This window comes from Fulmarus glacialis, unplaced genomic scaffold (assembly GCF_000690835.1).
Source record: "Fulmarus glacialis isolate BGI_N327 unplaced genomic scaffold, ASM69083v1 scaffold44562, whole genome shotgun sequence".
NCBI lineage: Eukaryota > Metazoa > Chordata > Aves > Procellariiformes > Procellariidae > Fulmarus > Fulmarus glacialis.
Genome location: NW_009198025.1, coordinates 372 through 26,158, shown reverse-complemented (window position 1 = coordinate 26,158; position 25,787 = coordinate 372). Strand labels below are relative to the sequence as shown.

Genomic DNA, 25,787 nt, shown 5'->3' with positions numbered 1-25,787 from the left:
CTCAAATATTCGGAGTGTAAGTCATTTGCTGTGTGGTTGCATGAGATCTGCTTTGGAAAAGTCTTTTCAGCCTTATTTCAGACCATCAGCTTAGCATTACACAAATGAGAAGTGCTCTACAGTTTTTCTTTAATTTACAGAGATCTATTCTTTTGCCTATAAAATTATCAGGGTCTTGTCATATCTTTGCTAAAGCGTGACAATGATTCCATCTACAACGTAGAAACATTTCTTTTGCAGCAGTCAGTTACCTGAAACTATGGACCACTATATCCCTAGTAGATAAAACAGAAGCTTTTACTGATTTTGATTAGAGAAAATGGATACTTGCCCATCTAAAACTTTTGTTATAACAGTATGATGCGTGTATTTGCATAAAAATCTAATCTTTTGTGGTTTTCCTCATACTGTTTTTTCTTTTCTTCATCCTAATTCTACATAGCTGATCCAATGTTGCACTGCAATGAAACCAGATGGACTCAAAAATGGCAGTCGTCTCGTCCTTTGAGAAGAGCAAGTCTTTCTTTAGGTTCTGGCTTCTGGCATGCAACAGGTCGACACTCAAGCAGGCGTTTGCTGAGAGCTATCCCTCGCCAAGTTGCTCAGACCTTGCAGGCAGACGTCCTCTGGCAGATGGGTTACACAGGTATGCTTTTGTCTGTTGGCTTAGAACAATTACCTTCTTTGAAAAACAAGTGAAGTGTAAGGAAAGGCTAATTGACTCCTATGTGTTAATCTCTCATTGGATGCCAGTTCTGGAAAGATTGAGAAGTACTTTGTTTTGAGATGCGTTGTATACTTATGGAGTGCTTTTCTGTGTGTGTACTGTACTTACGAGAAATTGGTCGTATTTGTGATCTGTGGCTGAATTTCTGAATTGGAATATGTTTTCTTTAAGATCTATAACTTACTGAGTTTGTAAATTGCACGCTACATTAAACATAAAAGTTTTCTTTGACTTGATAGAATAGATTTGCTATGAAGCTGAATCAGAAAAAGCGATGCTTTTCTATTATAGGTGCTGGTGTAAGAGTAGCGGTGTTTGACACTGGTCTGAGTGAGAAACATCCGCATTTCAAAAATGTAAAGGAGAGAACAAACTGGACTAACGAGAGAACCTTGGATGACGGTGAGTTACTGTGCATAGTTGTCCAACTATTCCTGACACTGGTGTGTTCTGTTTTCCATTGTAAAAATGCTGTTGCTGCTGTGGTGCCAAGATCTGTTGAAACTGCGTATCTTGAGATTTTAAGCTTAATTTTGCAGTGTCCTGAGCACTTTGTACTCATACCAAATTCAACAAAGAGTATTAAAGTTCCAGAAGGGTGTTGCATAAGTCTCCTTTGAATCGTATGTGGCGTTTCATCATAGCATTTGAAAAATGTCAGGGCAAGAAGACATTATGCAGGCATAAATACATTGTCAAAGTAGGTGGAGGTGAGAGTAAACCCCACAAAACTGTTTTTTCCCTATTCCTTTTTATGTATTCTGCTGTTTCACAGAGCATACATATTTCCATACTTGGGAGAGAGCATTTTCCTTCTTTACTGTGCAGTCCTAAACTAATCAGAGTTTTGGCAGCTTCCTGTAAGCTTTTTCTAATCTATATAGTTTTCATCAACAAACACTGTGCTGGCTCATGCCCATCAACATTCCAAAGAGCTTTTTATTTTCTGCAGTATGTTTGTGTTCCTTTTTCATATGTCGACCCTAACTTGCCCTGACTGTGTGCTTTCACAGATTAACAACTTCATACGGTCTGGGTTAGTGATTCAGTTGGCAGTTTAATCCCTTTAGAGTTCAAGGTATATGCATATCTTGCTCAGTCTTGTGTGCACCTGTATCATACGTAGTATTTCTTTGCATTGCAGCACCTGCTTTTGGTAGTACCTCTTGTTAGTTCTGTGACCAGATGGTTGCTGGACAGGCAGATTTGGAGTACAGAAATATAATGCAGGCAGTCCCATAAGGCAAAAGCTAAATTACTTTTTGAGGCGACGAAAAAATGTGTTTTCTTGTCTCATTTTTCATCTTTAACAAAATACGGTTATTGCAGAGTCAGGATGAAAATCTTTTAAGATGTTTATGTGAAAATACATTGGCCTTGTGACTTGCATTATTCCAAAATGACTTTTTTCTCTCATGATTGCTTTGTGTGTCTCTTGATTTCATTGGTATAAATCGGGAGTGGGTAGATTGGAGAGTGTATCACTCAGAGTTTCATCAGCTGGTTGTCTGGCTACACAGTGCTGGAAATTCTGCCCCCACTGAACCCAGCAGGAAAATATGATTCCAGAAGAGTAGGACTGAACCCAGTGTTTGCGGTTTGTTGTAAAGTCTGTTAGATTGATGTGATTTTTGGTATAGGCAGTGTTTAACAGTGCAAATCCTAGACAAAGAAATGGTTTGTCTTCTAACAGCTTATTTTGTTTCCTTCTCTCTGTGATAGGTTTAGGCCATGGGACTTTTGTAGCAGGAGTGATAGCCAGCATGAGAGAATGCCAGGGATTTGCTCCAAATGCAGAACTGCACATTTTTAGAGTGTTCACCAATAACCAGGTAGCTATTTTAGACGTGTTTCAATTTCTGCCTTTCCAGAGTAACGCTGTATTAATCCTTTCCTTTGGGAATATTGCAAGTACTTGTAAATGTTGACGTATTATCTTTGATAATTGAGAAGGATACATCTTTCTATTTAAAAGAGACTTACTACAAGATGTCTTACAATTTCCAAATCTGGTATATTTTTCAGAAATAATGTGTGAAAGTCTGATCTGTATAGTGTTGGAGCAATCACTCAAATGTACTGAGCACTAGAAATACTAGGACACCACTGTCACTTTTGTGCTTTATTTTGGTGTTGTTTCTCCTCTCTGTCTGAAGTCTGTATTGTCATGGAATCACTGGATTTTCCAACAGTAGCTTTTTTCCTCCTCTTTCTTACATAGGTCTCATATACATCATGGTTTCTGGATGCCTTTAATTATGCAATTTTAAAGAAGATAGATGTATTGAATCTAAGTATTGGTGGGCCAGACTTCATGGATCATCCATTTGTTGACAAGGTTAGTACGAGGAAATGAGGTGGTCATGGTGTTTATATCCCTCACACGAATGCTGGACTTGCAGAGCTGCTTGTTTGCCACAGCTGCTGACAGGTTCTGGTGCTGCTGACAGTTTCTGTGGAGTTTCATTTGCATGAGAGAAATTTTGTACTGTGTACAGGCTTTTAGGAATATATTTAAGGAATGGATTTAAGAAAAACAAACACAACCCAAATATTCACAGGGCTGTGGAAGCATGCCCTTTTACAAAATGCTGTAAGTACTGCTAGGAAGTGTGACTCCCAAGCAAGCAACTCAGTGGGCCCTTAATAGAAGAAGCTTAACTGAAATCCACCCTTGCTTTTTTAAAAATCTCCGCATGGTTAATTAATTTCATGGTAAAAATATGGAGAGCATGAGTTTAGCAGCAAATTGTTTAAGAACAAATAGGTAAAAAGTACAGGTAGTTGATTCAGCTATGTGATAAGAGATTTGTTTCAGGATAAGACGGAATTAGGTTTTTGTCTTTGTAAATGTCATGGTTCCCTGAATTGTTGATCTGTCCTTCAAAAGCACTAGGTGAATTAATTTACATTTTAAAAAAGGATAAAATCTTTCTTTGTAAAGGGTAATTAAGGGATTTGAGGCATAGAAATTCTTCCTTTGTTTTTTTTATGATAACCTGCATTGAAATTTAGTTTGACAATGACTTCACTACTCTCCCCAGAGTATTACTTGAGGGGATTCAGAAGAACTTGACTTCAGCATCTGGAGTGCGCTATCAGCAGTGTTGCTGTCGAGGCTGGGTTATTGGTCAATAATCTTAAGAAAGTTTGGAGCTTAATATTGAATATATCATTGAGATGTATTTTATAAGTCTCAGTAAGAAAGAGGGGTTGGACTAATCGTTTGCTTATGTCAGGCCCCATGGAGTGTATGTTTGTTAGAAAAGTCTCTTTTTTGGTGGCAGAGCTTTATTGTAAACATCATTTTTTGTAGGTATGGGAACTGACGGCTAACAATGTCATCATGGTCTCTGCTATTGGCAATGATGGCCCTTTGTATGGGTGAGTTTCAATGACCATTTCAAAGAAAAGCAAATATGTTGTTACATGTTTTTGCAAGTAGTTTTGCTTGGTCAGGAAGTTTTCCCTCCTCCTTTTTTCTGTAATCTGTTTATAGAAAGTGACTCAAGTTAAAGTCCCTCTTTCCACTGTCTTTATCACTTGCTGTAGTAGTACAGAAATTTGTGAAATACTTAGCTAAATATTTTTCATTGAAACAGTGGAAAGTCAGTAAAAGAAGAATGGCAGTACTTCCAGCTGACATTTCCCTGTTAGTGTGAGCAGACATCTTTGGGTACTGATCTTGGGCTTAAGGAATATAGAAGGGATCAAGCCAGAATGATTTGTGGTATATTTCTAAAATAAATGCCTAAAAATTTTGTTTTGTCTTCAAGATACGTGGTTTGGTAGTTACTGAGTTAGCTACTGAGTTACTAACTGCCTGATAGTTGCTCTCACGGTAAAGTGTAACTGTATCAGGTAGAACCAAAATCTGTTTCTGTGGAGGTTAAAAAGAGCTTCTGACAAAAATCTGATGGCAGCATGTGCATTACCAGGATAAACTTAGGACTGTGTCTTGGTTTTTGGGGTTTTTTTGGCTTTTTCGTTCTTCCTATCTCCCAACTTGTTCTAGGACTCTCAATAACCCTGCTGACCAGATGGATGTGATTGGAGTGGGTGGCATTGACTTTGAAGATAATATAGCTCGCTTTTCATCTAGGGGAATGACCACTTGGGTAAGATACTTCGGCTATGGCTAGCCACATTTGCAGCCAGAATAAGGGCCTTGGAAAGGGAGCCTTTTTTGAAGGGGTAATCCTGTGCAGATGGTATGTGTGGAGTAACCAGTGATAAAAGATTTCATCAAAGATCAGAATAGATTGTAAGTCTTTAAACAAGAAGCTTAATGTTCTTTGCAGGGTTTCTCATCATTAATCTTGATCACTATTGACATTCTTGATGTATTTGTAAAATACCCAGTACCTTTTGATTTACGGTGAGGACTTGCCTGTGTGGTTAAATCTGCAAAAATGAAGGCCTGCTCTTGTCCTTCCTTTAGTTTAAAAATCCTAGGACTTCCAGATGCTGCATGTAACATTGCATTTATTTGCCTGTTGAACTGAGGTGATGGGTACTGCACACAAGATTTCAGATGATATTGCATTATGATATTGATTAAGGGGACTATTATATGCTTCTGTTTGTGCTGCATCTCATTCATTAGCCAAGTAGCAGTGTGGTTATCATTTTGTCAGTGGTTTCATGCTTAGCATAGATACTAGAGTAATCAGCAGTAATGTTGGTGTTGAAACACTGAGAACTTGTTATAAACAGCTTGAGTCCTTCTTTAGGTGTTACTTGCTATTCTGTGATGCTGAACCTCAGCTAATTTAGTTGATAATTTTACTTTTGAATGACCTGCAGTTAGTTTAAATGCCTGAATGAAGCAACCAGTGCTCATTATGTATTAGGGTACTAATCCATCTGTTTTCTTTCACAGGAGCTGCCTGGAGGTTACGGTAGAGTGAAGCCTGATATTGTTACTTATGGCTCTGGAGTGAGAGGTTCTGGTATGAAAGGTGGATGCCGCTCTCTCTCTGGGACAAGCGTAGCATCTCCTGTGGTGGCAGGTGCTGTTACTTTGTTGGTAAGGTAAGTCTTAAATAAGAATCTCTAAAAAGATACTGATGCAGGAGGGTCATAAAAGGCCCTTAAAGGAACCCACCAAATAAAACTAAATTGTGTTTAGATGTAGGAAAATAAACTCAGAGTATAAAATCAGGGATCTTCTGCCTGAGACATTACCTTGTCTGACTAGCTCTAAATTTCTTGGGAAGAACTTGAGAACTGTTTTGAATAATAGTTACCTCTTTGAAAATGTAACTAGAGAGAACAGTCCTTCAAAGTAATTTTGTCACATTTTTTAATCATTATGAATTGCTGAGCTTCTCTCAATTGTGTTGTAAAAGAGCAGCTGCTCAAAGTAGGCACCTATAGCAGGTAATTATCTAAGTACTTGTAAATTTTATAGGATTTAAGATTTTATGGCTATTACCCGGTTGCGTAAGTCGTCTGTTGCACACTGAAGAACTTGAAAGGAAGGTAGGAGTTGCAAGTCTGTACTTTGTGTTTGTCATTGCTACTACATAAGGGAGAGACGAACCTTTATTTGAAAAACACTTATGCCAAAAATTCAAAGTCATCATCGTATTTCCTCCAGAAAGTGGTGCGTTTTTCTTTGAACAACAAAGCTATTTTTCCCCCTAGAAGAGTCATGTTGCGAAAGATACCAGCCAGTTTCCAGTTACAGAGGCTTTGATTTTCAGAATATTTTATTTAGCATATAAAAATACTACCCTGATTGTAATGACTGCTGGTCATGGAGCACATTGTAGTGAGAAAAATTCATGTAATTTTAGTTTTTAAGAGAAATGTGTCAGAAACTTGTCACTCTTCTTCAGCTGTTCCAGTGAGAAATCAAGTAATAATAGACAAATATGAACTGTAGATGTTACTCACAGCCACCTGATTTTTGATTGCATTTTCTTTAAATCAAATGACTGTTAAGGCAGAATGGTAAACAGGACTAGCTAGAAACTGGAATAAAGGCCATCTAATGTGATCTCTGTTTTCCTATTTCAGCACAGTTCAGAAGCGTGAAATGGTGAATCCAGCAAGTATGAAGCAGGCACTTATTGCGTCAGCACGTAGACTTCCTGGAGTCAACATGTTTGAACAAGGACATGGCAAGTTGGATCTTCTGAGAGCTTATCAGATCCTCAACAGCTATAAACCACAGGCCAGGTTAATTTTAATCTTTAATTAATCAATGATACACTATAATCTGCTGTATTTCTTTTAAGAGAGCAGGTGATGCGTGTGTAACTCAGATGAGCAATCTGTGCTTATGCAACCAAGAGAACTTGCACAGATCTTATGTAATCCTGAAGCATGAATTTTGACAAGAGAATGGATGAAAAGTCAATGTATTTTCTGCCTAAGTTATAGCAGTGTAGGGGATGAAGTGTCTATGAGAGCTAAATTTACTTTCTCTTCTAGCCTCAGATGTTATGAATAATGTAACCTAGAACACAGTGGAAAAGTACTTAAATTTTAACTTTCCAGAATAAGAACATTCTCACTGTGCTGAAAAGTTTCTTTTGTTTTGTGAAAATCTTTTCACAAAACTTAAAATTAAAAAAAAAAAATTAGCAGGGGAAGGAAGATGATTTTGGGGCAGGTTTGGGAAGCAAGGTGAGAGCTTGATAAAGTAACTGTGATTGTTAGTTTTATCTGTAATTTTTTTCATAGTTATGTCTAGTGGCATGTTGTTTTTCTGTTTATTGATTTATTTTTTTAAAATTTTACCTCCTCCATCCTGCTGTAGTTTGAGTCCAAGCTATATTGACTTGACAGAATGTCCCTACATGTGGCCCTATTGCTCTCAGCCCATATATTATGGAGGGATGCCAACCATTGTTAATGTTACTATCCTTAATGGTATGGGAGTCACTGGGAGAATTGTAGACAAGGTAAGACTTAACGTTGTTCCAAGTCCTGACTATTAATGTTGCAAAAAGCTGCCCAGAAAAGACTATGAATTTCATAGAATACATCAGATTTCTTACTGCTGAGAGCAAGAAATACAAAATGTTTGATTTTAAAGGACGCACCCAGATTAGTAAGATTTGTCAACATGAGCTGTCTACGAGTTTTCAAGCAATGCGTTGGTTTCAGGGGCGTGTAGCATTTTATCTTTGTAAAACCAGTTTGGATTGACAGGTACTTAGAGATTTCTTTGTATTCTCTGATAGCATTTAAAATCTTTTGGACAGACTATCCTCATCTCTTTTTGTTTTTTTGGTCTGGAGCATAAGCAATCTCAGTAAAGGATCCTGACATTATAAATCATGCTTCTTCCATGGGTCAAAACGACCTGAATGTATTGACTTACCAAGATCTGCTGCAAAACCTGTTCTTTTATACCAGTGATGTTGAGCATGTTGGTTGACAGGGGAGGTTTTTAATTTTTTTTTTTTTTTTAATTAAGCTTTAAGTAAGTTTAAATGCAGAACAGATTGATACAAGTTAAATAAGGCACCTATCCCAAAACTCTAGCTAATGTAAATGAGCTTAACTTCAACATTTTAGTGTGAATCCTGAGGTCTGTTTTAGATTTAAGCTTACATTAGTGGGTATTGAAGCTCTTATCCAACATCATTAGCTTATGGTAATACTCAGACACAGCTGATGTAATTTGCCTGCGTCTGCTCTCTTTGTTACTGAAAGGAAATTTGTGTTCTTCCCAATAAATTCTTGCACAGGACCCCAAAATATTAAAACAGGTGCACTTAGGCAGCATGCTGGGTAAGATAGCTTCGTAGAGAGGCCTGCCTCTGAGAAGCGTATAGTCGGACAGTTAAGGCTGCCACGATTAGGTTGATTCACTGACACAACACCAACCTTTTGGCCTTTGTGGACATTTTTTAGTTTGACATAATCTTCAGAGACTTAAGATTTGTTATTTCTGCATGCAGAGGAAGAGGGCTATGTGTGCAAAAATTAGTGACTGCAAATACTGTTTTACCAATGTTCTGTATTCTTCATTTCACAGCCAGACTGGCAACCCTATCTCCCCCAAAATGGGGATAATATCGAAGTGGCTTTCTCCTACTCCCCTGTGTTGTGGCCTTGGTCTGGATACTTAGCAATTTCTATCTCTGTAGCAAAGAAAGCAGCATCTTGGGAAGGCATTGCTCAAGGTCATGTTATGATCACAGTATCATCCCCTGCAGAAAATGAAGTAAGTTCTGTGCATTTTGCTTTTTCTGTGTTAATAACTATTAAAACTGCTTCCCAATGTACAAATACCTTCTTTTTAAGGGGTTGCTTTGGTCCTGTCATGGGAAGCATAAGTTAGATTGGGGTCAGGAAATTGAAGAGTACAAATAATAATCTTTATAGTTGAGAGCAGGATTAACCTGTGAATTGAATATGCTTTAGAATCAGAAAACCTCTCTTTGAGACCAACTTCATAATTTTATTTATTTATTGTAAATTCAAGTAACGTGTTTTGAAAAAGACAAACATATTTATTCTAGAACCATGCTTAACTGTTCCTGAGAAGTTTCAAGGTTTTGAACGATTGAACCAAATCACAGATGTAACATATTTTAAGTATTTTACATTCTGACAAAAATATAACCTGTTGAATGCAGAAAAAATACCATGGTGATTTAAGGCAAAAGTCATCTCTTTGTCTCCAGAGCTGGTACTGGTGACTAAAAGTAGATTTGATACCTCCATTTTTTTGGTCTTTTACAATCCACAGTTAACTGGTGAATGTTCCTGTGGGGAAAAAGGATTTCACTGTAGTTTGTTCTGTCCTTCAGTCTAAGAATGGTGCAGAGCAGACTTCAACGGTGAAGCTTCCAATAAAAGTGAAGATTATTCCTACTCCACCTCGTAGTAAGCGAGTCCTTTGGGATCAATATCATAATCTCCGTTATCCACCAGGATACTTCCCCAGGGATAATTTGAGGATGAAGAATGATCCGTTAGATTGGTATTTATCTCAGGTTCTATTAAATCAGTATTTCTTGATTGTGTGTTAATGATACGGGTAACTTTACTGAATGCCAGAGAGCTCAGGCCTTTTTCAGTGTGGCATGGAATTATCTTTTCTAAGAAATCCATGAAAAGCGCTTGGACTCTGCATGCTTTTGGTGCAGGATTTTTTTTGTGCTCTATTGTTTTACTCACATGAAATGAAAAGCTTTTAAAATGCACATTTAAGACACTGAGATTTTTGTTTGGCTTTTGAAGTGTAGCATTTTTCTGCCCTAATTTCTCCCAGGAAGTTGAGGGGTGCGCTTTATTAGCTGCTTCAGCATTCACTTATCAAAAAACCATGAGAAATTTGAAAGGCTGAATCCTAAACAAGAGACCCCTTGTCTGTTGAGAGAGAGTGTCTTCAAAGCAGGGAGAGGCTCGACTGACCTGTTGTCTGTCATAGATGGAGAAGGAAAGCATCCATAGGAAGAATCACGCAACAATGTAAAAGTGAGGATTAATTGGGTCAGTGGCCAAGACATAGGCTTTTGGAAAGCTACTCGGAGCATGCAGATATGGCAAATGGACAGGAACTCTTTGCTGAGTTTAAGCAATTATTTACAGGTGGTCCTGTGTGCTTCTTCCAGTTAGTAGTTAAAACTTCTCTTACTGGATTTTTTGCGAGGAGGAAGTCCTGTGAAGAGCATCTGTTTTTGATGCAGCAGTGTTTCTCTGTGGTGTGATGCAAACATGTAGAATTGTGCTTTGTAAGGAACATGCTCAATCTCTAGCTTTGACTGTATAACTAACTCTTCTCTGTAGCACTCGGAACCAGTGTCATTTGTGAAGAATTTTGCAAAGAGGAAATGGTGCATGGAAAACTACAGGTTATCATTTGAAAAAAATGGACCTTTTAGAAAGGAAACTAGGAAGTAATCTGTAATTAGAGGATTTAAATCAGGTTTCTGCATGCCAGATTTAAATGTCTTCAACACTTTTTTCTTTTACTAAGGAATGGTGACCATATCCACACAAACTTCAGGGACATGTACCAGCACCTAAGGAGCATGGGGTACTTTGTTGAGGTTCTTGGTTCCCCGTTTACATGTTTTGATGCAAGTCAGTATGGTAAGCATGAATTAATTGCCTTGTTCTCCGTACCGTTAACTACTTCCTAAATGGCCTGGTTCCTGGAAGACCAAAAATGTTGTGGGGGCACAAAAATTCTCATGGTAGTAGAAAAATATTATAACAGTAGGTGTCTTTATTATTTATATGCTGATACTTGATTGTGTAAAGTGTCACTGCAGAAGCTTGCTTGGGAGTCTAGTAGAATTAGTGGAGTTTTGTATCCTTATTATGAAAAAATGAGAGGGAAAGCCCACCTTTGAGTGGGTTAAAAGCCCCTCTGTATTCCGTCCCACACAGGCAGAACTTTATTTGCCAAAAGATTTTGGCACAGTCAAAATGAAGGATGATGTGAATAGCAGACTAAAACCAAAAGTGTCCATTCTATTTTTTTTTTTCCTCATCAGTGGCATTTTAAAACACTGATCTTTGTGGAAAGATAAGAGTGGGGAAAGTATTCCATTCAACCATATGCGATAGGAAAGCAGTATGTGGCTTGTTTCTTCTGTGTTCATCAGGAAGGCGATTCTGCTCCAGTATACCCCTCTATTTAACCATGACACTCTCCAACAAGACTCTCTTCTCTTTTGGGCTGCGATGTTCTTCAGTGGACTGTAAAGTGAGGGTGCATTCTCCTGACAATTTTCTAGTTCTGGAAATTTTGTCAGTAGTAATCTTTTGTTTATCTTTATTCTTCAGTAAATATCGCACCATTGCTTTTTGAGTTCAGTGGATGTGCAACTGGATACAGAAATGGTAGCCCTTAAAAAAGTGACAAAATAGTTTCTCTTCTGAGACCACTGGTTTTGTAGCTGTTAGGGAGCAGTGTTACGGGACTTCTCTGGTTCACCATCATTTTGTTGGAGAAATGGGTGTAAAACCTGAACCAGTTTCTCCTACACAGTACCCCAAAGACGAAGTTTAGGATGTTTACTGTATGTTGCACTAAGTGGAGAAAAGGATTGGGTACACTTGATTTTTCATGTCTTCTAGTAGTCCTCCTGTGGTTACTCCAACAGCTTTTAGGTGTTTACTGTGCAGCAGTCATGTTGGTGATGGTATGAGCCCAGTCTTACATTGTACCTCATTTGATTAGCAGTTTGTTGGGCTTCCGGAATTTCCTCAATGGGAAGAAGTGAGGGTGGAAAATGCAGTGATCTGTGGTCCATCTACCACTTTTCCCTAGTATGTATTGTCTGCAAACTTGGTGAGGGCGTGCTCTGTCCCATTGTCCAAGTCATTAACATGGTTTCTACAGGATCTTTATCAGAAGGCTTTCCAAACGCAGGCTGCCCAGACTTGTAAAATTGGCCCGGTTGCAAGGGACCGTGAGACGTGGGGCCAGTGTCAGTGGTTGATCAGGTTGCTCAGGGTATCATCCTGTCAAAATTTGCATTCTCTCTAAGGATGGAAGTTCCGCCACCTCTCTGGACAATCAGAAATTGAAGAAGCAAAATGGTTTGTTACTTAGGAGCAATCTAAAAGCATAAACATCTTTTCAGGAAATAGAAGTATATTTTTCTGGTTGTGTTTTTCAGTGATGCAGAGATGGTTGCGCTTGTTTCTTCACAGGAGTGGGAGAGGGTTATATGAAAGTGGCAATGGCACTTTAGTCAGGTCTACTAAAATGCAGCTGTAGTTTTCAAGGTCTGAATCAAACTGAGTTTCAGAATAATTGCTGTCTACCTGGCTGCAAATCTGCAGTAGTGAGCAGAATACCTTTTAAAATTGGGGCAGTGAAAAACCTTACTAGGGTGCATCTACATTAGCACTTTTAGTTTGGATCACTGGTGAATCTCCTGATTGTCCTCTTCTGCCACAGTTTGGCTCGGTTTATGGAGCATTTGGGTGAGCCCAAACTGCAAAATATACACTTGACATATGTGGGCATTCAGTTCATGAGACCATACAAGCAGGAGTCTTAACTAACACCCTTAAAAAGCATACTGTGCTGCCAAGCTAATTTTTGGATACGTTTGTAAACTGAATTGTCTTATATTTCCCATCCTTAAATGTCACTTCTTTAGATGAGCTGCTAGAGCAGGGCACAAAGACCAGATATTGTGCAAAGTGTGTATTTGTGTTGACTTTTGCATGGGTTGTGTGAATAGCGATAACATTACAGTGAACAGCCTGGTGAACTCTTGTTTTTGCTTTTACACACAGGGACTTTATTGATGGTGGACAGTGAGGAAGAGTATTTTCCTGAAGAGATCACCAAGCTGAGGAGGGATGTTGATAATGGACTTTCACTTATAGTGTTTAGTGACTGGTACAACACATCTGTGATGAGAAAGGTCAAGTTTTATGATGAAAACACAAGGTACTGATTTGTGTCAATTCTTTGGGAAATAAAATGCCATAGAATTGACATTTTGTGCACATATTACCCTAAAAATCCCAAATGTGATAGGCTGTACTTTAACGCTTGCATGCTACCTCTAAGAAGGGACTACCTGAAGAGCAAAATTGACGTTAAGCTGCAGCTTAAGGAGAATAGCTACCTATTTTACCATGATTGCAAAGGCCCCCTTGGAATGTCATCTTCTTTTAAAGCCCAGAAAAACATTTACAATGAAAAGAAGTAAGAAATGGGAGACTGACAAACAAAGAAAAATGGATATATTTTCACTTTCAGGGAGCAGAATAGAAAGAAAATGTGGGTTGCAAACATAATGCCAGGTTGTGCACTCATTATTGAAATTGTTCTAGTGTATCATATAAAGGGAAAATAGGCTAGTATCACCAGTGGTGAGAAAGACCCTCGTAACTACTGTAGTTGTCAGCCTGTTCTGTGTTAGTGTTAAGCTAGAAAGATCTGTTCTGCGGTTTGTGAGCAAGTAACATTTTGCTTCATTAGAAAAAGCAGAAGTAAATGACATGACCATCGCTTTTGCCTCATCTTAGCCAAACAAAGAGCACAAGACTGAATTTCTTTCTAGCAAATTGAAGTTTTCCATGGAACTGGAATGCACTGAGAACTTTACATTAGTATTCCTTAACTTTTGTTCAGAAGCATTGGTGTCAGAGAGACAGCTGCTCACATGCCCCTGGAGTTAAATAAGGCTTTGAGACGTAGTTCATTATTTAAGTGACTTCTGCATGGGGGAAGACACCTGACTTTTTTCATTATACAAACTCTAGGAGTATATTCTGTATACTCACAAACTGTGTTACGCTGTAATTTTTATAGACAGTGGTGGATGCCTGATACTGGAGGTGCTAATATACCAGCTCTCAACGATCTGCTTTCTGTCTGGAATATGGCCTTTAGCGATGGGCTGTACGAAGGCGATTTTACCATGGCAAATCATGAAAGTGAGTACTGGAGTCCATTGCCTACGCAGGCTGCAGTGTGTGTTTGGAAAATAGTTTTCTGTAAGAATGAGATTGAGTGAGAGTCAAGGGCACCACTCAAATTCAGTGAAGAGAGTCTCATAAGCATGCTTAAATGATTACTTCCTTCATAGACTGCATCTGAAAAATTTTCAGCCCAGATAATGAATGTCCTCAGTTTAGGCTTGCATTCCAGATGCGATACTTTGAAGAGTATTGTTGGGGTGTGTCTGTATTTGTCTGGACTATAAATATTAGTTGCTCAGATGAAGCCTTTGGTTTTAATTTTGCAATTACATGGAAATTTGAAATTTTGGAGGAAGAAAATCGATGGGGACTTTTTCCTTTGAGTACACCAATTTAGACATGCATCGCAACATCCTGAGATGTTTTGTAAATTCCTGTTCTTGTAATCTTTTGAATTGTTCCCCCTGAAATGAATATGATTGATTGGTTTCAAGTTCAAACTTTGTGGCTAGGCCACAGGTCTGTGAGCTTACTGTTTTCAGACTTTCTAGGTCTAGCCAGTCTTTCTTTCTATCTGACCAAGTCATTTGATGTTTTCAAGCATTGTTTCCAAATCTCTTGTCTTCTGATCGGTTCATTTGGAATGTGTATGTGAAAAGAGAAGGCACCAACGCTGAGGTCTCTGTATGCTCACCAGCATTGATTGAAGGAGACGGGTTCTCTGTAGTATAAATAATGATTGTTAGTGTGAAATACTACATTTCTCATAGCATTTGATCAAGCTTTTCAGTTTAAAAAAGGTAATGTCAGTCTTCTAAATGGCAAGGTTTGCAAGCGGTATGTAAAGGTGAATCTACAAAAGCTGTGCTTAGAAATGCCTTCTCTGTGAATACAGATATTGGTCAAAATATGCAAATTCAGAGCAGTGTTCCTGGGAATGTTTTCTTCTTGTTTTCTGCGTGTTTTAACAGCTCACTGAGATACAGTGAGAAGGGAGGGAGTGTCATTTTTAGTCTAAACTGCAACTTTGTGATGTCTTTCAGTGAATTATGCATCAGGATGCAGTATTGCAAAGTTTCCAGAAGATGGCATTGTCATTGCACAGACTTTTAAAGATCAAGGTATGCGCTTCCTTGTCTTTTTTCGGTGTTTTAAGTAGAACTTTGGTGCACAAGCAAAGTTACAAAGTCTGAAGCTGTAAACCCAATGAATTTAAAAACACATTGACAGGGTAGGTATTTTTTCATTTTGCCTAGAACATGCAGTAGGATGCCTAACAGGCAGCTGCAATATGACTCTGTATACAATTTTTATATAGTACAGCAATATCCAAGTGTATATATGCAGTCTTTTATTGTGTTTGCTGTATGTAAACACATCTGCATGTGTGTACTGCATCTTTGGAGTGGAGGGGAATGTGTCGTAATTGTGTTACTTGTCCATGTTTCTCACAAATTTCAAGTGCTACTGAAATATATCCCCTAATCATTGCCAAATTTGGTGTGAGTGTTATGTTAGCTGTCGTGATCTAAGGATACAGGTAAGGAAAGTTTTGGTAGACAAAATGTCACCTGTTAGACTCTTGTAAGGGAAAATTTTAGGCACACAGGAAGCCTGTGCTCTCAGACTTGAGTGATCTATTCTCTGTGCATATCCATTCTCTTTAGTTTTATCATAATATCTTTTAATCTGTGAGGTGGTAATTCAGAACTGTAATGGCAGCAGGCCATTTAAAAAAACCAAAAGTGATGGTTTTTATGAGCCTTTAGGAAGTGCTGTGTAGGACTACATGGCCAGAACTGTTAGCATGTTGCGGGTCACGTTTGTGTATATGGGTGTAGAGGGTTTGAGTGTGTGAGCAGAGGCACATGCATAGCTTCTGATATAACTCAGCAGCTGCCAGAGAAGATCAGCAAGTTCATTGTATTTTTGACTTACAATGTGCAGTGATTACCTCATGGAGAAATTTTCTGGAACAGTAAGGAGCTCATCCGTGTGAGCCTTTTGGAGGAAAGACTATATCCCTGGAATGCTGTATGCTGATGACTTAGGTATTTCCTTATGTGAGCGAGAGAGAGAGAGTGTCAATTTGACAAGTAGCCTGCTAGACTTACTTTTTCTGTTGAATCCTTTTCATTGCAATTCACGAAGCGAAAGAGCTCTGTGTTTTGCTTCTGCTATCTAAAGGCAGTGTCTCAAGTAAAGGAGACTAAATACTTAGCATTTGAAATTTGTCTTGTTTTGTTTTTTTGAAATGTGTATTAGAGGCGGAAAACCTTTAACCTAAAAACAGCTTTCTACACTTCATTTTAGTTCCTTCATGAATTGGGGTGTTTTCCCTTCTGCTGTTTATTAGAGCTTTCAGTTCACAGGAGATAAAATGATTGGATGGATTTGTAAGATACGAGTAGCAGGTTAATAGCCAGGTGTCCTCTGGGTTTTGCTGCACGTACCCATTCATGCTGGGAAGGTTCCTGTGCTTTTTTCATCTTTTCTGTTCATCGATTATCTCAGTTATAATTGTAAATATCATGCAAACATGTTTTTTAGGTTGCCAGTTTATTATTTGGATACTTGCAGGGCTTTTGGAGGCAGGCCTTCAAATGATACACCCTCAAAAATTACTCTTTACAGTATTGGTACAAGTGTTTCAGGAAAGGCTGAGAAGCAGATCTTTGAACCATGGCAGGGCTGGATGTACTGAAAACTGGCTCTGCCTGCCAGTTCAAAGAGTAGCTGGGGTGAGGAGGGAGTAAAATTTGCCAAAGGTTGAAGCAGGGGGGGGGAACTCATGTGAGTTTCTTTTTTCTTTTTTTTTCTCTTTTTTCTTTTTTTTCTCTTTTTTCTTTTTTTTCTCTTTTTTCTTTTTTTCTCTTTTTTCTTTTTTTTTTTCCCCTTTTCTTTTTGGCTTAGGTATCCTTGCTAAACAATACTTTTCTTTGTTCCTGAATTGAAAGCTGAACAGATGAAGTGCAAGGGTAACTAGTAACTGCAGACTTGCAGAGAGATGCAAGCCCAGCAGTCTTTAAAATGGGCTTCCCCTGAATGGCTGCTTTAGATGAGTTCGGTCAAACCCTTTGTCTTGCAGCTGCTGCTCACAGAGAGACAGATGTATTTCATGGAATGTCTGTATTCTCCTTTGTTAGTTCCGTAGTAGATTTTCTTGTAGGAATACCTATGGTAGGCATGGCAGCAAAGTTGTGAAGAGCAGTGTGCACTGTGATGGCTGATTCTTAAGTTACTGTGTCCTATAGAGTTCTGCAGAAGGACTAAAACAACATAAAAGTGATCTGTAAGGCAGAACATTTTAATTATATACCTGTTGCTGAAAATATTTGGATTTTTCATTCAACTATGTTGAAGATAATCCAGGTTGTGAGGTCTTTTTCTGCTTCTCCACCAAAGAAAGAGAAACATTAGTACCAGTAGGAAACTTCACAATCAGGGCCTTGGAGCAGTTTCATTTTTATCATAACATCATGGAGTTTTTGAAAACATTTTGCATAAATTTGTGACATGAAGAATGGCATAGCTGCATTTGTAACTTTGCAATGTAGGCTGTGTTGACTTAAGGTAAATTGATGTTGATGCTTTGCAGGCTATGAAATTTATTTGTGCTTTGCTTTAGGTCTTGAAGTTTTAAAACAGGAGACTGCTGTAATTGAAAATGTCCCAATTTTGGGACTTTACCAAGTTCCTTCCGAAGGCGGTGGCAGAATTGTTTTGTATGGTGACTCTAATTGCTTGGATGACAGCCATCGACAGAAAGGTATGTAAGCTTTGGCATGCAGGAAAAGTTACTGTCTTAAGCTGACAACTGTTTTATGGGGTTTTTACAGCTCCTATCAGAAGTAGCTGTTTTCTAGGGAATCTCTAAATGTTCCTAACTGGGGATTAATCTAAATTCTGAAGAGCTCTATTGAAAACGCTGTAAGCTGCAGTTACAACAAAAGAGCGCCCCACATTAAATAGCCCTCTGATAGATGGGAGCGTTCCACCCCCACCATAGGCCCCTTGCCTGTTTTTCCAGTCCAGAAGTTTTGGGGGCTGATTTTGGGGTGGGTTTTTTGCAGGGGCCAGGCGGGTTGGTTAGTGGAGTTTTTTGCTTCTTTGGGGTGTTTTTGTTTCCAGGAAGCACAAACAGTTGCACATGCTTGATTTGAAGTTGTGAAGAGACCATTAGGGGATCCCTTCACTTTTTCCCCAGTTGCATTTTCAGAATGTTTATGTAGCGCAGTGGATTTTATCTTTTGAGTTTGCTCATCAGTGTTTGCCTTGTTCCCTTTGCAATGTTTCCTGGGAGGATTTATGGTAAGGTTCAATATTTCAGTTGTGCATTACTATTTTCACATTATTCTACTTTGACACAAACCAGCTGGTGTAAATATGTCAGAAAGTAGGAATTTCTGTTTGGGTTTTCAAAGCATTTGTTTGCAACTCTAAGTAGCAAGTGTGTGAGTTGTGTGTGTGTGCAGTTTCTGTGACTCCCAGAGAAGCCATTCTCTCTGCTTACACACCATGGTTGGTCCTTACAGAACCTTTTCCTAGCACTCTGTCTGATCTGACTTTTAAAATTCTTAAGAGATTGATTGGGTTTCTCCTGACATGTAAGGTGCAGGCTGGTAGATCTGTGGCTTGAGAGGCCGAAGTTAAGTCAGTATGTGAGGTCTTTTTCTGCGTTCCCATTGAATGCAATGTTCAACCTGAGTTTTCCTTTTGTGTTGAAAAGTACATTTATATTTTTTTAAGCTTTTGTCACTGACATTTTAAAATATTTAGTTATTTAATCCCATCCTTGCCTAATTTATTTAAGTTTAAAGGAACTTACTGCCTAAGGGAGCTCTCCGTCTGTAGCTCGTTTCTCTTTCTCAAACATTTTCTTTTTCTCTGAAAGTTTTCCGGTTTCTCCTTATCTGTCTTTGGGTGGCTTCCAGTGAGTTGCCGTAGCACCAACATATCGGTGCCTTATGTGCTTGCTGTAGGTTATTGAAAGCATGTAGCTTAAGCGAAGATACGTAGCTTTAAATTAAGTAGCAGAAAATGATGCTTTGTGACCTCCCTAATGCTGTTAAATTCAGTGTCACCCATGAAGCAAGAAAAAGTGGAAGGCGCTAAAGAAATCCTTTAAAATTAGCTTTTCAGTTGTGAACCAGGAGGTGTGCCTCCTGCAGAGACATCGGTGGCTTTAACTGAGGTAAATTCCTAACATTTGTGAATATAAATCCTTAAAATCTGATTGAGCTCTTTAAAAATCAAAGGTGAGGGTTTAAGGGACACCAGGATTATGAAGATTAATTCCCATTCCCAGCCAACTGTTTCTGGGGGGAGAAGTTCTGAGAAAAGTCGTTTGCTGTGTGGTGGAAATAGCTGATAAGGTATTGTCCTACTCCTGCAAACGGAAGTTTGAGAGAATTTTGATGTTAACTAGCTGGACTGCTTGTCTGTTAGGGGTAGCTCTGGATTAAGGCAGTAGTAATTCAGGAGAGAATCAAACAAGGGTTCATATGCTGTTGAAGTGCAAAGGAAAACCATGATCAAGTATATTGTGGCATTGGTTCCCAGCCTGGTCTGTACCACAGCTGCTGTAGGTACTGCTTTTCCTTTAGGTGGGATGTAGCCAGAACCTTACCCCTTTCTTGGTTTGTTTATTTTTTTAAGCTTGGGAAAGCAATTGAGTCATAACTTTCCACTGAAAACAGTTGGTTTTGCTTTTCTTTGCAAGGTATTTATTTTGTCCTTTCAAAACATAGTTGGTTCTTTGTTTCCTTCTTAGAAATGATGTCAGAAGCTCTGAGCTTCCTGTGTTTCCACACTGAAAAACCTCATAGTTTTTGCAGGGACTTGGATGGCCTTGCCCAACCTGGAATTCCCATATTTGAGGCATGTTGTTTTATGTTCTACTCACTGAAGAGCCTGATTTGGTACACAAGAGAAGAAGAAGACTGAAGAGATTATTTTTATGTTTGTGTATTGGGGAGGAGGGATTGAAAGTTGCATCTTTCTGAAATTGGGCCTAGAACTTCAAAAGGAGAATAACAAGAGCTAGAAAAACTGATTGTACTTCTAAATGTCGTGATATCCTTCTTAATGGAAAGATAAGCCGTTTGAAATGTGGCATAATGCGTATTTTGTTTTGGGGCTTGGGGCTATGAAATCCACAGATTGTTTTTGGCTCCTGGACTCCCTCCTGCAGTACACTTCTTACGGGGTGACGCCGCCAAGTCTCAGCCATTCCGAAAACAGACAGCGACCGCCGTCGGGAGCTGGCTACTCTCTCCCCGAGCGGATGGAAGGTGAGAACCTTAATTACCAAGCAGAGCCCACAATTGAGGAAGTGTCAGGGTGGAATTTAGGAAGACCCAGGCAGACCCCTTGAATTACATGCCAGTAAGATTAGTCTGGTGTGAGCTCTACCATGTTCTGTTGTTCTACTAGAAGAGAGCACTTACTGTAGGGATTTGTCATAATATGGTTGTGATTCGACTAAAGAAAATGTTCTGTTCATAGAGGAGGAATTTTCAGATACCTAGTTCTGCTAGGGAACATTCTAGTTCCTAGCTGCAGAGCGTGTATAAAGTATTCAGCCTTGTCTCACGTGCTGCCAGCAAAACTTGGATTACCTACCACTGTAGGTGCACAGCCTTACCCTTTTGTAAGGTACCCTTTGGTTAATGCTAACCAAGATTTAGCTGCAAGTCATCATTATTGTAAAGAGCTCCTGGTTTTACAGCAGCTCTGTTTAGCCGGAGGCAAATGTCAGTAACTCTTATCCTACCAGTCTTTTGGTAACCCAGTCTGTCTCTGCTGTGAGTTGCAGGTAACCATTTGCATCGATACTCAAAGGTGCTCGAGGCTCACTTGGGAGACCCTAAACCTCGGTCCCTTCCTGCTTGTCCTCACCTGTCCTGGGCCAAACCACAGCCTTTGAATGAAACTGCCCCCAGGTTAGTATATGTCTTTCTTACAGTTATACAAGAAGTCTCGCTTTTAAGTTCAGCTGAAATATTATTTGTTCCATCTGCTTTTGAAAGGGACAGCTGGAATGCCTTTCCTAGAGAAATACCAGATTGTGAAGAGGAAATAATGATTAATGCCTCGTCAGTGAATATTTCTGACTCACCTTATAGCTACACTATGAAACTGGGGATTTTAAAAATAGCTTCACAAGTCAATTCACTGTTGTGATCTTAGAGTGAACAGTCCTGCTTAAATCCATCGTCAGTGCATGCCTTTGAAATAGTTTTCTGAAACAACTTCTTGGACAGCTCGCCTGACTCTGCCTTCTGGTGTATTTTTTGTCAGTCACTTGGAGGCAAATGCATCAGCATACATATGCATCATACTTGCCTGCTGAGCTGCTAATGGTAACTTCTGGTAGTCTGTGTGCAAGAGAGTTGTTAGTAAATAGTTGCCGATCTAAGTGTTTCCCTGTGGCAACTGAATTTAACTTTGGAGGCCTGCAAACTGCAGAACCTGAAGAGCAGATCGAATTATCATTTGGGTCCAAACTAGTGAGTTATTTGTAGGTTCCAACTGTCACTTTCTGTATATGTTTCTACAAAATTCTTTGCATTACTGAAGTGGGCAGACACCTCTGTCTCTAAATTTCTTCTAGCAACCTTTGGAAACATCAAAAGTTACTGTCAATTGACCTTGATAAAGTGGCTCTGCCCAGTTTTCGACAGAACCGACCCCAAGTGAGACCATTGTCCCCTGGAGAAAGTGGAGCATGGGACATTCCTGGAGGTAAATATTGAAAAGTTTGAAAGTCGCTGTTTGGCGCAGCCAGAAGAGAGGCCATGTGTTTATTTTCAGTTGTGAAAAACATGCAAATAACAGTACGGCTGTGTTGTAAAAGGCTGACTGATGAAGCCCGAGAGAAATATTTTTGCATATGAATAGTTTATACAGAAGAAAGCATGCGTGACTGGGAGGAAGACTTTGGCGGTTGCTTTTTGGATAGTTGAGGTTTGTTTTGGTGCTGTTCAGACCGATGGGTGTCAGCAGCAGTCCCTGTCCTTGGGAGCTGTGGCTAGATACCTCCTGCTAGTTAAAATTTCTTGTGTGAGTGCACAGATGCAGAAGCAGAGTCCAGAAGAGCTTGTCTGAATGGTGCTTTGGGCAAGGTGTTACACTAACAAATGGTGTAGAGCACTTGAAACAGCATTCAGTCTAATGGCGGGGTGCTCTCCTGTACGAGCTTGGCACTGCAGGCCCACGTGGAAGTAGTGTGAAAGCCTCACGCATGCTCTTTTCCCAGGCTGAGCTGCTAGACCAAAAGATGCCTGTGAAAAGGAAGGATCTGGTTCTATAGCTCATCCTCACCGTGTGCGTGCACGGTCTCTGGAGCAAGCACAAAATCAGTTTCCTTGTGGCATCAAGATTTGGTGTGATTTGTAAAAATTACTTAGTGGTAAAATTACAGTCGAGCGTTTGCGTCTCTCTTCTAATGCAGAACAGAAGATTGTTGTTGCAGGGGAAGTCTGGGTTATACTTTCATGTGCCCTAATAGGTCAAGGTGGAAATGCTGGTGCTTTTCTGTAACGTTAGCATCCTGCCTTATTTTCGCTAATCGGTCTGCAGTTGTTAATCTTCCTGTCTGAAATATAATCTGATTAATAGCTGTTTCATCTTTGAACAAGAATTACCGTTGGATCGTTTTGGTAGATAGCGTTAACACTGCAAAGACATTGTGGCTCACGCAGTCATTAGTCGCTTCCAAACCTCTTTGCCTCTCTAGGTATAATGCCGGGCCGGTATAACCAGGACGTAGGACAGACTATTCCGGTCTTTGCTTTTCTTGGTGCCATGGTGGTTCTGGCATTCTTTGTGGTGCAGATCAACAAAGCGAAGAGCAGGCCAAAGAGACGAAAACCACGAGTGAAACGACCACAGCTTATGCAACAGGTTCATCCACCAAAGACGCCTTCTGTGTGAAAGCTCTCGCTTGCCAAAGATGACCTCCTTTTACCGGTCGCTTTCCTGGGCGATCGATCGCTCCCAGTGAAGGTGCAGCGAATGCGGCACTGGTCGCACTAGTAATTCGCACCTGACATCATCTCATAGTCTTTGGTTTCTGGAGAGAAAGAAAAAAAAGGACCTCAGTTGATCATCTGTACATAAAACTGCAGCTTTAAGCAGCCGAAGCCACCAAAGACTTGAATACTGTTTAAATGGCTGCTTGGTCACTACATATCGTGAGAGGGGGAAAATGGACCTTTTTTTTAAGCTGACCAAACTAAAATTTATTTGTTTAGAGGCTATTTTCTATATTTATTGTTGGGGAGGGCGGGGGGGAAAAGTCACTTTAAGGACCTCTGCTAGGGAAAAACAAGTGCATTTTTTTGGATGGAATGCAATTTTCTAGAACGGTATTAAGCTGATGAGTATAACGTACACCATTAAAGGAGGGAGGGGGCGAGAGAGACCAGTACAAATCGGTGAGACATACTCCTGCAGTTTATTTTTATAAAGCCAACTACCATGATGTTTTGTAATTTTTGGTCATGATTTCACCGTTGTTGGTGAAGCAGATTTTCAATAAATATGTTATCTATATGAAGCTAAAACAATGTGCTAGATGGCTCTTCCTTCCACTGCCAGTCATAGAGAGCAAGTTGTTGAGTAGAGAAAATTTTTCATATCTCCCCATCTTCCCCCCCATATCTTTACCCTTAACAGCAGCATCCCAAGCTGCAGGCTTTCCTTCGGAGCATTGACAGGGCAGCCGTACAAACGGTGCTCACCCTGAGTGAGCGCGGAGTTTTGAACTGCAGAAGCAGCTAATGAGGAGAGAGCTCCCGAAGGGCAGCTCAGTGATGAGCTGTATAAGAAACTGTTGTGTGGATGGCACCGAACAGCATAGTGTGGTGTGTCACAAAGTCAAAAACCCTGTCTCCTGTGGTTTGTCCTGCTTGAAAGCCTGTGACTTGTTACGGGCTTAAATAAGGACGCAGGCACAAGTTGCCCCAACCACGCAGTGTCGGTTAACGTTAACGTTGCCATCATTGAAATAGCTTCTCTTTTGTACTGAAGCTGCGAGGTTTTCCCTGGCAGCTGCTTTGATCACCGCTCCAAATAAAAGCACCTTTTCCCAGGAGGAGCAGGGAGGTGGTGGCTGCCTCTGTCGGTGCAGGGAAGCGGTGCCTGGGCAGGGAAGGTCTGTACCAGCACACAGTCCCGGGTGAGCTCCTGGGCAGCTCAGTGGCTCCCACGCAGCCCTGGGCATGGCTGGAGAGGGAGAAGGGGCCAGGGACAGCCCCGCTGGGTGGTCTGGCTGCACCTGCCCCTGCACCATCCCCATGGATGGTGGTGGTGGGCCTTGGGAAGGGCACTGCAGGAGAGAACATTTCTCCATGTAGCCTGGGGCAAACCTTCCAAGAGGTGGCCGTGGATAGGGTCTCGCAGCGCACGAGTGTCCTGCAAAAAGGATTGGGAAAACCCGTTTTCCCTAACCTTGCAAGTGGTTGGCTTTCCCCAGCCTGCCTCTTCCCTTCCGAAGACGAGGATGAACTGGAAGAGGCCACATCCTATTGCGATGCCAGAGAAGTGACCGAGCTTTCACTTCGGAGCCGTTAGTGGAAGCTTGTTGGAGCTGAGGAGATGATCCTAAGGTTGGGCTGCTTGGGAGGGGGGGGGCCAGAGGTGCCCTTTGCTCCTCCCTCGCCAAACATGCGCCCATGCCGACAGGGAGGGGATTTTGTCCATCTCACCTGTATCACCAGGGTTTCTTGTAGGAGCAACGAGCAACAGCTCGCTCTGGTCCCAAGCCAGCTGGTTGCGAAAGAGCTGTCAGTAAGGTGTAAAATCTCAATGGCCAGACCTCAGAAGGGATTGCAGGTAGCAAAGCATAATTGTAGTCGGTGTTTTCATTTGTCCAAAACGAGGACTATCCATTTGCACCTTTGACTGTCTTCAAAAATAATGATGTGGAAAATATATCAGCAGCTCTTTTTCCATCAGAAAGAAGGGAGGAGGGCACCGGCCAAGGGGACACAGCAGCGGGTAAAGCTGCCAACCCACGGGGACCCCCGGCTTACGGCTCGCAGCCCAGGGGCTGGAGCACCCAGATAAATAGGAGAAAGGGGGAAAAAAATACAAGCGAGGGAGCCCAGAGCCACTGAGCAGAGAAACCGCCCGGGGCTGCTCTGCCAGCGTGGGAGGTGGGCTGCATCCCTTTGATTTGAGGCGCTCCCATCAGAGGGAGCCTGGAAAGCTTTGGTGCCGCTGCTCCGACGGCGCTAATGAGCAGGCTCGCTCCTCTCATCGCAGCGCTAATGAGAGATTACAGCTCCACCGCAGCCTTGAAACCAGAGTCAAGCTATATCAAAGCACCAGTCCGAATTAAGAGCCTTTCCCAGTGGCTGGTATTTTACAGCCCAGTGGCCAATTTCTAAATCATAGAGGCCAATTATTTCTGAAGCCTTTGGTGTGCAGCTAATGAAGGCCTGGAAGGGCCCTTCTAAATGGTGATAAGCCCCGCAGGCGGCAGAGATGTAATGGAGGTGGCAGGCACAATTAGCCATCTATAATTCCTCCTAGCAGCTGATTAAAGTCTCTTTATCCGTCTTACTGAGATCAGAAGGGCACATATTTGGGAAATCAAAAATGCATTAGGGGCTGTCAGCCGGCATCGGGGGCCCGTGTGCTGAGCCCTGGGGCAGTGGCATGTGCCGGGAGCGGCACGGAGCTGCCG

General features: G+C 40.7%; 1 protein-coding gene across 1 annotated transcript in view; it reads left to right on the top strand.

Moving 5' to 3' along the window:
* The window catches only part of MBTPS1 (membrane-bound transcription factor peptidase, site 1), a 25,602-nt gene extending 1,945 nt beyond the window's left edge, over positions 1 to 23,657 (top strand). The window contains 21 exon segments of the mRNA XM_009572763.1: positions 1 to 16; positions 443 to 646; positions 1,019 to 1,129; positions 2,450 to 2,559; positions 2,949 to 3,065; positions 4,044 to 4,111; positions 4,743 to 4,845; positions 5,610 to 5,761; positions 6,752 to 6,913; positions 7,497 to 7,641; positions 8,724 to 8,912; positions 9,502 to 9,674; positions 10,674 to 10,789; positions 12,956 to 13,112; positions 13,983 to 14,107; positions 15,136 to 15,213; positions 17,721 to 17,861; positions 20,254 to 20,385; positions 20,910 to 21,036; positions 21,708 to 21,838; positions 22,833 to 23,657. The exon segment at positions 1 to 16 is cut by the window's left edge and continues 21 nt beyond it. Of these exon segments, the coding sequence (XP_009571058.1) occupies positions 1 to 16; positions 443 to 646; positions 1,019 to 1,129; positions 2,450 to 2,559; positions 2,949 to 3,065; positions 4,044 to 4,111; positions 4,743 to 4,845; positions 5,610 to 5,761; positions 6,752 to 6,913; positions 7,497 to 7,641; positions 8,724 to 8,912; positions 9,502 to 9,674; positions 10,674 to 10,789; positions 12,956 to 13,112; positions 13,983 to 14,107; positions 15,136 to 15,213; positions 17,721 to 17,861; positions 20,254 to 20,385; positions 20,910 to 21,036; positions 21,708 to 21,838; positions 22,833 to 23,029 (2,754 nt within the window). The 3' untranslated portion in view covers positions 23,030 to 23,657.
* Positions 23,658 to 25,787: the final 2,130 nt, after the last annotated feature.